General features: G+C 43.5%; 1 protein-coding gene across 3 annotated transcripts in view; it reads right to left on the bottom strand.

The window, feature by feature from the left end:
- NUP188 (nucleoporin 188) overlaps positions 1-12,740 on the bottom strand; it is a 52,534-nt gene that overhangs the window by 20,911 nt on the left and 18,883 nt on the right. For all 3 annotated transcript variants that reach the window (XM_081178656.1, XM_081178658.1, XM_081178657.1), the window contains exons 14-28: positions 12,614-12,733; positions 12,180-12,306; positions 9,951-10,106; positions 9,229-9,355; positions 8,005-8,092; positions 7,823-7,899; positions 6,902-7,016; positions 6,317-6,437; positions 5,791-5,857; positions 4,307-4,435; positions 3,270-3,403; positions 2,656-2,762; positions 1,621-1,827; positions 307-476; positions 64-133 (exon numbers count right to left, since the gene is read on the bottom strand). In XM_081178656.1, the coding sequence (XP_081034782.1) occupies positions 64-133; positions 307-476; positions 1,621-1,827; positions 2,656-2,762; positions 3,270-3,403; positions 4,307-4,435; positions 5,791-5,857; positions 6,317-6,437; positions 6,902-7,016; positions 7,823-7,899; positions 8,005-8,092; positions 9,229-9,355; positions 9,951-10,106; positions 12,180-12,306; positions 12,614-12,733 (1,815 nt within the window). The remainder of the gene's footprint in view (positions 1-63; positions 134-306; positions 477-1,620; positions 1,828-2,655; positions 2,763-3,269; positions 3,404-4,306; positions 4,436-5,790; positions 5,858-6,316; positions 6,438-6,901; positions 7,017-7,822; positions 7,900-8,004; positions 8,093-9,228; positions 9,356-9,950; positions 10,107-12,179; positions 12,307-12,613; positions 12,734-12,740) is intronic.

Here is a 12,740-nt window from a genome sequence, read left to right as displayed (position 1 = left end):
AATATGGTAGCAGGAGACATGCAGGTCCACAAACTAGTGCTACTTACTATGGAAGCAACTCACCTCAGACGTTTCGGAAGGCGGAGGAAGGGTTCCAAAGAGTGGGTTAGTTAAATTTTCCCAAAACTTTGGCCTACAAAAATTGCAGAAAAAGACAAAATCAGGCATTGTTCACATTTTTTTGCCAACTTCAAAACACTCCTAAAGATAGAAGGATAACTGTGTTTGTGTTGGTGATTAAAGTGCTCTACTTTGTGCCCGCTCCCAGACAGGTTGCAACATGAGACAAGAAAATTTATCACTTACTTGGTGCGGAGGACTAACATAGCACTATCCCGGCGGTCCTGCCAGAGGGCATGAAGGAAGGCAATGGCAGCTCGCTGGAGAAGTGGGGGACACCAGTACCGCTCCTGCTGTTTGGTGTCTATCAGCTCCAGAACTACGTGAAGGCAGCTCCACTCTCCTAAGTTGAATTCCTATACCAGAGAAAAACAAAATGCAAAAAGAGTGGCAGTGGGAAAGGAAAAAAACTTTTAAGGACATGCTTTAGTTCACAGAAGCTACAACAGCAGGGTGACAGGAGTGTGGAGGTCTGTGTGGTAACCATACAATGTGGTCAGGTCACTGGGAGAGAAAAGAGAATGCTGAATTCTGCCCCTTCTGTGGCAGAGGAAACTTATAAGAATCTGATAGATCAGGCCTATGACCCCCCCCCCCCAATGTGGCCCAACATCCTCTTCTCACAGTGGCCAACCAGATGGTTATTATGGGAAACCTGTAAGATCCTCCTGTGCTTTCCAACAATGGATATTAAGAAGCATAGCTGCCTCAGAATGTGGAGGCAGCGCATAGCCATCATGGCTAGTAGCCATTGACGGCCCTATCCTCCTCTATGAATTTGTCCAATCCAAAGCCATTTAGGTTGGTGACCATCACTGCCTTCTGCGGAAGCGAGCTCCATTGTTAACTGTGTGCTGCGTGAAGAACTCCAGCTTCAATGGAAGACTACACCTTCTAGTGTTACGAGAAAGGAAGGAAAACCTCTCTCTATCCACTTTCTCCGTCACATGTCTATAAGCTTACATAATGTCGCCTCTAAACTAAAAAGTCCCAAACACTGCAACTTTTCTCGCCTTGTGCCTAAACCTAGGCACGAACTAGTAGCCAGCGACTGTGCATGTTTTTGTAAAGGTTGTGGGTGTGGGTGTTCTATCGAGTGCTGAGTGAAACCAGATCTCCTTTGTGGAAAGCCTAGGATTGTGGCTGCTGCGGTGAGTGAAGAAAGATTATGTCAGCTGGCTTCAGGGCTGATGCTGACCTGCAACTTCTGATCTTTGAATTATCACAATACTCTTTGAACAATTGTGAGTTTGCACACTGAACTATATGGAGGTTCTAATTTTTAATGCTCTGCTATTCTCTTGAGCTTCTTTGAACTCAATGCTGTGAATGGGAAAGCAGCATGCAAATATTAAAGCAGATCAAAATATGTGGGCTGAATCATTCAAGCAAAAGGGAGGTGGCTAAGGTGACGATTCTAGGTCACAAAAGTGAAAAATTATTGTGTGCTCTCTCTCTCTTGCTCTCTCTCTCAGACACACGCACACAAACAGAGTCTACCTTTGATCCATCAGTCCCATCATTTACTTCCAGATTGAGGAACAGCTCAATGAGGCCAGGCTGCGTTTCCACAGCAACGGTGAGGAACTCGAGAATCATGACTTTGATGCGCATGTCCTCGATTTTGCTCTGCAGGCGTGTCAGGAAGGCATCACGGATGGCAGCAGCATCATTCCCAAGGCAGGCATAGACAGACATTGGAGCAACCTAAAATAAATGAAATAAAACTCTACTAAATAACCAAAGTTGTCAAAATCCAATCTAATTTTTTTAAAGTATTGCAATGCTTTTCAAAAATGCTTAGGCATTCACTATTCCTTAGCTTGCTCAAGAGAGACTGACTTTGGATGCTGTAACAGGATAGAGAGGAAGAAGGTCTCAGATTTGCCAAACCTAATCCATTGAAGCTTTATAACATGTTACTAGGCACAACAGCTATGCTTGGCCACCACAGCCGGAGGCAGCAATGCTTCTGAATACCCATTGTTGGAAACCACAGGAGGGGAGAGTGTTGCTCTTGTGCTTGGTTCCTGCTTGAGGGCTTTCCATGGAGGCATCTAGTTTGCCACTGTGAGAGCAGGATGATAGATAAGAGGGGTTACTGGCCTGATTCAGTAGGACTCTTTCTGTGTATTATGCAGTGGTGACCCCTTCAGGACTTTTCGGAAATTCTGAGAAGTCCTGCTTACTGTAGGGGGTGGGCATAAGAACGGAAGAGCCTGGCTGCTAGATCAGTCCAACCAGATACTCCAATGAGAAGCTTGCAATCAGGACCTGATCACAACAGCAACACACTCCTTTCCTGTGGATCCCAGCAACCAGAGTTCAGAAGCATTGCTGCCTCCAACAGTGGAGACAGAAAAGTTAGTGACTACTGATTTCCCTCAACCACACAGGAGGTCCTATTTTTAAGGATGGGGAAATGAAGTTGCTTTAAATGACCTTGTAAGAATTGCGACTAACAATTATAATGAATCATCTTCATGGGAAAACCACAAAAGCCCTTTAATGGGCAGAAAACAGTAAAAGACTTACTGTGGCAAGCCGCTTCAGAAGCTGGATGGCGAGGCGTGGCAAGGCAGGGTCGTGTTTGTGGTAGATATATTTGGCCAAGATAGCAATCAGGTTGTTCCTGTGGGCACCTGGCAAGAGCAGTTTTTTTAAAAAAAGAAACACAAAAAAGATTCATGCATCTCTGAGGAAAATATTTCCTTACAAAGGAAGTGTAAAAAAAAAAAAGCAGCTTCCTTCAACAACCCACATCCCTTTCTCAAAATGCAAATTTTGAAAACCACACACAGGCTGTAGGTACCTATTTCAATGACACATATCAATTAATATGTTTAAATTAAGATGGATGTACTGATAGTCACTGGATTTTTTTTTCTTAAAAGGTGCTGTTTTTAAAACAAAAATGTGAAGAAGAATACAGTAGATTAGAAATTGTAATTGTTAAATGTTAAAAAGTCAAGGGCTATAACAATTGTTAATGTGAGCTGATGAGGTAGTTTTCTTTTTCTTTTCCCTTCCTCTCTCTCTCTGGTAAACATGTAATTAAAAGGAAACAAGAAAACTACACACAGGTTGTCTAGGCATAAAACTAGTGTGCCACATTCCTGGCTATAGAACATATAAAAGGAGTTACCTACCATGCTGTGTAAGGGAATGTTCCAGAGGAGACACCACATTGGACGGCGGCTTCAACCGGATAACGTTGTTGGTGACAGAGAATGCCAGTTTCACTGTCTGGATGAGCAGCTGGCCCTGGCCATGAGACTCATCACTGCATTGTCAGCGAGAATTGCATTAGAACCCATCATTTCCACAGCAATTTTCAGAGCAATCTGATCACATTAGAGGCTAATGGCTAACCTCAAATCAATGTATGAAACTCAAGCACACCTCTACATTGGGGCCACATAACCACCACCCTCCTTTTAGGGTTGTAAGATCACAGTGCAAGCAGACACACATAACTGGCACAGTTCCCATCGGGGCCTTTGTTCAAGACCTACACCACCCCATGCATCCTTGGGTTCCTGGTGCCTAACTAAGGTGGTAGAGTCTGCAAGATCTACTATGTAGATCTACTAGATCTACATCTGCTATGGCCTATCTAGCTCAGCACTCTGTTCACACAGAATGCCTCTTTGGAAATCATGAGCAGGATCCAAGGGCAACAGCAACTTTTTTCACTTGTGATTTCCACCAACCAGTATTCAGACGCAAACAACCTCTGACAGGGGAGAAAGAGAACAAAAGAGGGGTCCTGCTGGATCAGGCCAGTGGCCAATTTACTGCAGCATTCTGTTCTCAGAGTGGCCACCCAGAGGTCTGAATCGGAAGCTTGCAAGCAGAACCTGAGCACAACAGCAACACACGCCCCACTTGTGATTCCCAGCAATTGGTATACCCTGCCTCCAACAGGGTACCTATTCACCTAGGATTTTGGTAGTTTATTTACTGTACTGTTTTTAACTTCTACTTCACCATGTTTACTTCCGTTGGCTTACTAGCTGCTGGAATTATTGAACCACTGCATTTTTTCGTATTGTTTTATTTGCTACAACGCAACATGTCAATATTTTATCTACTATTCCTTACACATGTCAATATTTTATCTGCTATACCTTACAAAAGAATGCCCCTGGGGAGCTGAGAGGGGGGCAGGCGACAAAGTACTCACCTGCTAGACTGTGTGGCCATCACCATATCAATGGTGTCCACACCAATGCCCATGATGTTTATGACGGCCTGTCCTGCTTCTGTGTTGGCCAGGCTGAAGATGCAGAGGGACTGCAGGCTAGGGGCCCCGCTGGAAAAAGGCAAGAACATGGATCTCAACTCAATGTGAAAGTCCTCGCAATTAACCCCCAACACAACCAGCGCTATTAAGAAAAAGTGAACAGAGAGCTGACGTCTCCACAGCCATGAGTACTAGCAGTTCAACTCTTACAAAGGGTTGTTTTGTCCTGGTCTCCTTTGGGAGGAAGGGTGGGGGTATAAATTTAAAAACTCGTCCCATTCTGAGGGATAGGGCAGTAGCTCAGTGGTAGAGCATCCGCTTGGCATGCAAAAGGTCCCAGGTTCAATCCCTGGTATCTCCAGGTAGGCCTGGAGAGCTACTGCAGGTCAATGTAGACAGTACTGAATTAGATGAACCAACTCAGTACGAGGTAGTTTCCTATGTTTCATTTGTTCCACTTTCATCGTAAGTTTAGATAGATTTATTATAAAAATGATGTAAGGAGCAACAACAACAACTCCCATTCTGAAAATGAAGTGTGCATGGGGCTGTGAATTATTATTGTTGTTGTTGTTGTTGTTGTTGTTGTTGTTATCAGAAGGGTTGGGGAAACAAAATCTGTAGGGGGAAACACATGCTTTACATACAGAAGGTCCCAGCCAACAGCCAACATGGAGCCCTCCAGATGTTAAGGTAAAGGTAAAGGGACCCCTGACCATTAGGTCCAGTTGTGGCCGACTCTGGGGTTGCGGCGCTCACCTCGCTTTATTGGCTGAGGGAGCCGGCGTTTGTCCGCAGACAGCTTCTGGGTCATGTGGCCAGCATGACTAAGTCACTTCTGGCGAACCAGAGCAGCGCACGGAAACACCGTTTACCTTCCCACCAGAGCGGTACCTATTTATCTACTTGCACTTTGACGTGCTTCCGAACTGCTAGGTTGGCAGGACCAGGGACCGAGCAACAGGAGCTCACCCCGTCACGGGGATGCGAACCACTGACCTTCTGATCAGCAAGTCCTAGGCTCTGTGGTTTAACCCACAGCGCCACCCGCGTCCAGATGTTGCTGGACTACAAATACCACCATCCCTGATCACTGGCCATGCTGGCTGGGGCTGATGGGAGCTGGAGCCTAAGAACAGCTGGAGAACACCACGCTGGCTTCTCTGGAGTTAGCAAATGATGGGAAAGACCCCTCTCTCCACCAGAGATGCTGGAAGGTTGCTGCCAGTCAGAGTAGACAGCACTGAGCTAGAAGGAACAAGTAGTCTGACCTGAGAGAAAGGAAGCTTCCTATGACAAAAAAAAATCATAGGAACAAAACACACACACAAAATGCAGAGTTGGAAGGGACCCCAAGGGTCATCTCAACTAAAGCATCCATGGCAGATGGCCACATAACCTCTGTTTAAAAACCTTAAATTTACCTGCTCTGAGTTTCCATCTCCGGGGATAGATTGAGGATAGCATGAATCAGCTGCAGGATAAGGCAACCTGAAAAACCAAGAGGGAGAGGGAAACCATTGTCAGGACAGGGGTGGGGAGTGGACTTAAACTGCCAGTTCTGCCCCACCTCTCTTCTGCGTCCAAAACAACCTGCATGCCAGATTGTGCATCAGTTGGCTGTGCTTAAAATGGTCCCCCACCTGTATCCCAACGCCAACCCTTCACATTTTTTGTTATTGTAAGGTCCAAGGTAACTTGTTCTGAATGGCTGTTATACTTGTTGGCTCTATGTCTTTCTGTTTCTCTTTATAAAAATGAAAATCCTTTGTATGCTGTGCTTTAAGATGGCAAGATTGAGGGCAGGTACTGTCTTGTTTCAATGAATTATAATCCACTTCTGGGAGCCATTTTGGATGAAAAGCAGGACACAAATGCTATAAGTTTGGGGTGGGGGTGGGGGAATACCCCAAATCCTTAGCTCCATCCACCCACAGAAGTCGTGCTTACCAATTCTCTCTCTCACTCCATGGGAGTTGTAGCGCCATTTGTGGTAATTGGGGAGCATCTCCTTCAGGACAAACACGATGCACGGCACAAGACCTTGGCTTTGGGTGTTGCCAAGCTGCCCCTAAGGAAAAGCAGTCAAGAAACCCAACACCAAAATCAAAGGAACGAAGAGACCACAAGCTTTCTTTGTTATTACCCTATTCCAAACCCTGTTTCTGTATTTCTGAAGTTACTGCAACAATCTGTGCAACTGTGTTTTTTATTTTAGCAATATATATATATTCTCCTTTTTAGATAAGATGCTTTGTAGAAAAACAGGATAAATGTAAAGAATCTCAAGTCAATCAGGAAATCCCCCAAAAATAAAAAAGCAGATAAGCCTGAACATTCCTTGCTGATTTTTTATTTATTCAAAAGCATTCAGAAACAGCTTGCAATTTTTTTTTTACAAATTTTTACAGTATACAATATAAAATAAAATAAAACAAGAACAACCTTAAACCAATAAAACACCAGTCTAAAACACTAATAAATGTTCCCCACTGCATGATGCAGGAAGTATTCCTTCTCCCCAAAAGCACTTACCCGTATGAGTGTCATGACTAAATTCAGGAAGGAGGTCGTCACACCATATTCGCCCTGCGGCTGCTCAATACTCATCAACAGACTGCCATAGCCTCCAGCATTCATTCCTTCTGCACTGTGAGAGAAGAGGACAAACAAGCAACAGGGAAAGAAAGTGAGTGAAGTGTGAGACTGTGCACTCCAATCCGTAACTGAGGAAACTGGAAGAGTGTGCAATTGTCGACGACACGCAATATAGGAAGCTGCCTTATACCAAGATGGAGAGGATACTCTTGGTGGCAAAGCACTTTCCTTTGTATGGTGAAGGGTAAAAGTGGGCAAAACTTTCTAAAACCCTGAAGGGTCACTGCCAGTCAGGAACATAGGAAACTGCACTCGACAGAATCAGACCGCTGATCCATCTAGGTCAGCATTATCAACACTGACTGGCAGCAGCTCTCTTGAGGTTTCAGGCAGGGTCTCTTCCCCAGCCTTACCTGGCGATGTCAGGGATCCAGTTAGGGAGCAGAAAGAAAGTAACATATATTTCAATGACTTAAATGTTTATTACTATACATTCAAACATTGTCAAACCAGAAATCATATTTGGTAATAAACCACATTACCAACCAGTCAATAAAATTATGCCACTTGGCCATATCTGTTTTCATTGGTCTAGATGACCCATGACCCTTGAGTCCCTTCCATTTCTAAGATTCTATGATTCTACTACTATTTCACTGGATTTATGTTTTGTTTTTGTTATAATGCTATATGTTTATTGTTATAATGCTACAATTTATTATGCTGTACATTTGCTTAGAAAACGTTTAAAAATAAATGGTTTGTAAGTGTTTAAGTAACAATAAACACAATGGCCATCCAGGGTTTTGTACAATGAAGTCAGTGGATTCATTGTTCCATGGATGTCAGTCAAATTACCTGATCATGTGGCTCATACTAGAGACCGGATTGGCAACGAATGGTAAAAAGCCTGTGTGATGAAGATCCATCCAAACCTGAAAAGGGAGAGCAAAAAGTATATTTATCTGTTCATTACATCTGATCATTACACCTGTTGGAGACAACTCCAATAGAAGCAAAGCCAGAGAGGGCCCCTTTACCTTTGCAGGCATCCGAGAGGCTAGGACGGTCAAACAGTTGACGCAAGAAGCAATAACGTCAACCGGGGGAGAAATAACAGTAGTCAGCCTGGAAGAGAGGCAAAAATAAATACATAGAACTTTTCCAAAACACTCAAAAGGATGATACCATCTCGTGGTTCCGGCACCGGCTTAAGTACTTGGGAGTTTTAGAAAAAGGATTTGATGAAGGTGGATCAAAGTTTGAATTAGAGATATTAAGTAATGATTCTAAAATTTTGTCTAAAATGTATAAATTGCTGCTTGAATGGCATTTGAAGGATGAGGAGGTTAAGTTGGTTATGATTCACTGGGCCAAAGATTTTGGGTATAATATACAGCTGAGTGATTGGGTAAAATTATGGAAAGAAGGTTTAAAATTTACTGCATGCAATGCCCTAAAAGAAAATGTGATGAAAATGATGTATAGATGATATATTACACCTGTCAAGTTAGCGAAAATGTATAAAGTCAGTAATAAATGTTGGAAATGTAAAGAAAAAGAGGGAACATTTTATCACATGTGGTGGGAATGTAAAAAGGTGAAATTCTTCTGGGAGATGATATATAATGAGATGAAAAAAATGTTGAAATATACATTTATAAAGAAACCAGAAGCATTTTTACTAGGCATTGTTGGGAGTGATATAAATAGAAAGGATTTTAAGCTCTTTTTATATGCAATAACAACAGCAAGAATATTACTGGCCCAAAAATGGAAGCAAGAAGAATTACCAACGATTGAAGAATGGAGGATGAAGTTAATGGACTATACAGAACTAGATAAACTAACAGGAAGGATTCGAAACCGGCGGGACTAGAAATTCATGGAAGACTGGAGTAAATTTACGGACTATTTGAAAAGTATTTCTGAAGATCAGACGACGTTCGTAGGTTTGCAAGAAGTTTTGTGAGGAGTATTATTGGAAGTACTGCAAAAATGGAGAAGGGAAAGGATGATTTGTTAAGAGGTGTAAAGGCAATATAAAGTTAAGAAATGCATAAGAAGTGGTTAAAACGGTGGATCATCAGAGGTGCTGATGGAAGACTAAAAAGATTGTATAAGTGATAAGTTTTGTGGTACATTTTATAATTTATATGTTAAAATCAATAAAAATTATTTTTTAAAAAAATAAGTACTTGGGAATTTTATCTCCATCTCTCTTGGAGAGGCTTAAGCAGAATGACCACACAGGCTGCCATTACCTTTGTAACAGCATGTAGATCCGTGAAGTAATGGGCAGGAGACAATCGGCAATTGACACATCTGTGCTGATGACTTTGTGAACCAGATCAATGATCGGCTTAACCCTCTGGCAGTGCTGAATGACATCTGGGAAAGAAGGAATGCATTTAGTGTGAAACACCCAGGCAAGGTAAAAGCAAGGAACATTAAGAAGCAGGGGCTACTAGTGAGCTGATAGGTTTTTGTTTTACTCATCATAGGCACACAGGAAGGTGCCTTATACTGTGTGAGTCCAGTGTCCATCTAGCTTACTATTGTTTACACTGACTGGCAGCAGTGGCTCTCAGTGGTGGTTTCAGGCACGCCTACATGGAGACATCAGGGATTGAACTTAGGACCTTCTCCATGCAAATGTCACCGAGCTCTGGTCCTCATAGTTCTGAATAAAGGACTGAATTACACAGGAGCATAGGAAGCTGCCTTCTACTGAGTCAGACCATTGGGTTCTATTTTGCTTAGTACTGTAGACACTAACTGGCAGCAATGCTGCGTTCCAGGGTTTCAGGCAGGGAGTGTCTCCAGGCACTACCTGCTCCAGTCCTACCTGGAGATGCCATTGGGGATTGAGCCTGGGACCTTCTGAATGCAGGGTTGCTGCTCTGTCACTGAGTTGGCAATACACCTCACAACATATTTTACAGAGTCCCCACCCTGCTTTTCCAAATTTCTGGGAGAGACTCACCTGCAGTCGACACTACATGCAACAGCATCTCAATCTCGCAAGTGAACAGCGTCCAGCTGCTGTAGGAGTACTCCCATCGTACCAAATAGGCCTGGTCATCCAGCATCACCTGGCCCACTGTTCCCTGAGGTATCCGTAGGTTTGTCTGGCCCAGCCCTAAAAAGCGGGGAAAGGGAGGAAAACAAAGTCAAAACCTTCGTGCAAGTTGAAATTTCTTAAACTGCGGACATTTGTATTTAGGAAAAAAACAAATAACATTCCAGAATTATTTATTTCATAAGATTCATACACAGCTTGATTGTATAAAAAAGCTCTAAAAGCAAAAGATAAAAAGTTATCAATAAGAAGAATCAACAACAATCATAGAATTGGATAGAGTTGGAGGGGACCTTCAGGGTCATTTAGTCCAACCGCCTGAAACGCAGGAATCTCAACTAAAGCATCCATGATAAGACGGCCATCCAGACTCTGCTTAAAAACTTTACCTGCTGTGAGGATCAATCTCAGGGCACGTATATAGGATAGCATGAATCAGCTGCAGAATAAGACAACCAATCCACTCTCTCACTTCATAAAGTTAAACTAGCAATAGGTTAACAATAGATTAATACTTGCATTGACTTTCTAGATATCTGGTCAGGCTTGTCTCAAAAAAGGGGAGGGGTTAGCAGGTGCCAAAAAGAACAAAGTGAAGGCACCTGCCTGGTTAATAATTTTATTATCTTGTGGCATTACATAAGAACAAAATACGACAAAACCAAGCCAGATACAAGGAAAAATATCACAGGATCATTTGGTTTCACCCAAGCCAAGTGCGGGACGTGGGTGGCACTGTGGGTTGAACCACAGAGCCTAGGACTTTCCGATCAGAAGGTCGGCGGTTCGAATCCCTGCAATGGGGTGAACTCCCATTGTTCGGTCCCTGCTCCTGCCAACCTAGCAGTTCGAAAGCACATCAAAGTGCAAGTAGATAAATAGGTACCGCTCCAGCAGGAAGGTAAACAGCGTTTCCGTGCGCTGCTCTGGTTCGTCAGAAGCGGCTTACTCATGCTGGCCAAATGAGCCAGAAGCTGTATGCCGGCTTCCTCAGCCAATAAAGCAAGATGAGCATCACAACCCTAATGGTCAGGGGGTCCCTTTACCTTTAAACTAAGTGCAAGTAGTATATACAGAACAACTAACAAACCAACATTTAACTTTCACATTCTTTTGATAGGTGTAAAATAGAAACTACCATACAGTCGCCAAACTTATGTGCCAAGGGAATGATGATGGTGATAATATTTATTATGTCCCACCACCACCAACTCAATCAAAACACAATCATCAGAAAATGTCACAGAAGCTTCTTGTTATTGGCTCTATTATTAAGGAAGCAAAGTTTTGACATACTGATACCATCATCTCTCACACCTATCATTCACATTCCATCCTCTACCCCAAGCTCACCAGGCCACCCACTCCTGTTCCTGCTTCCCACCCGCCTTGAAGGTTTTCAGCTTCCTAGAACATGCACCTGAACTCTGATGCTGCCTTTGGTTTGTCTGGACAGAAGATGGAGAGGTGTGTCCATGACTCTGTAGAAACTAGCCTACTGGTAAGATGCACATTTGCTGCTCTGCCAACTTCTGCCTTTGCCCCACCACCACTGGCATGTGGTTCCTGGAAAAGAATGTGGTCCTCAGCCTGAAAAATATTCCCCACTCCTGCCCTGCCTGTTTATTGTCCCATTACTCTCCTAAAGTTTTCACTTTTTTGGCCACACATATGCCTCTCCATTGTTTTGGATCTTTGCAGTATCATTTGGCTATCATGGAAATCTTTTGGGCTATTAGATAGTGTCACAGTTCCAAGCTGGCAATTATGGCCCAGAAGGTGGCCCTGGGCATTTGATGCTGGCTGCCCCAACAGAACATAAAACTGTAGGATCCCAAATGGTCCCAACTTCTGCTTCCCATGCTGCTTGACAGGTACTGGGAGACAAGAGTACAAATCCCCTTGCTGAGCCATGAAGCTCACTGGGTGACCTTGAGCCAATCATTGCCTCTCAGCCTAACCTAACTCACAGGGCTGTTGTGAAGATAAAAGTGAGTGGGGAGAACTACGTACACCACCTTGAGCTCCTTGGAAGAAAGGTGGGATATGAGTGTAATAAGAATAAGAATAATTAGAGAGGACAAACAAGGAGTTGGGACGACCTGGGGCAAAGAGCCCTGCCTTCTTTCTTACCAAGGGGATACAGCAGCTTCGGCGCCTGCCTTCGCCACAGGGTACCGTCTTCATGAGAAACTACATCGGGAGGCTTGTGCTTGTAGACCTCTATGTAGAAGGACATCTTATCCAAGAAGCTATAGACCTTTAAGCAGAGAGGTGGGGGGACAAAGGCAGAGACTCCTTCATTGTGGCAAGGAGTTGGAAGTCTGATATATCTTTCACATAACCACCCCACTCTTTTATCTAAGGTAGTGTGCATGCCCCATCTTATTTTTATCACCACAGCTACCTTTTGAAAGATTGACTTTAAAAGCCCAAGCTCCACCCTGTGATTGAATACATATTTTTAAACCAGTCTCGCCAGTATAATTTCCACATTCTAGCAACTGCACTGGTTCCAGAGAGTGGTAATTAAAAGCACTCTAGGATTTATTAGCCTCCAAATGTACCTTTTTTGCTGTAGATTTATCAGACACAAGGGCTGTGAGTAACTGCAGAAGAGGAGAGAGGAGGTGGGGGAACATCCCGCAGACACTGTCCAAAATAATCCCCAGACCTGCACTTGGCTCCTGGTGT

Source organism: Podarcis bocagei (genome assembly GCF_964188305.1).
Source record: "Podarcis bocagei genome assembly, chromosome: Z".
NCBI classification, from domain to species: Eukaryota; Metazoa; Chordata; class Lepidosauria; order Squamata; family Lacertidae; genus Podarcis; species Podarcis bocagei.
Note: the sequence above shows the minus strand (reverse complement) of the source record. Positions and strands in the feature narration are given on the sequence as shown.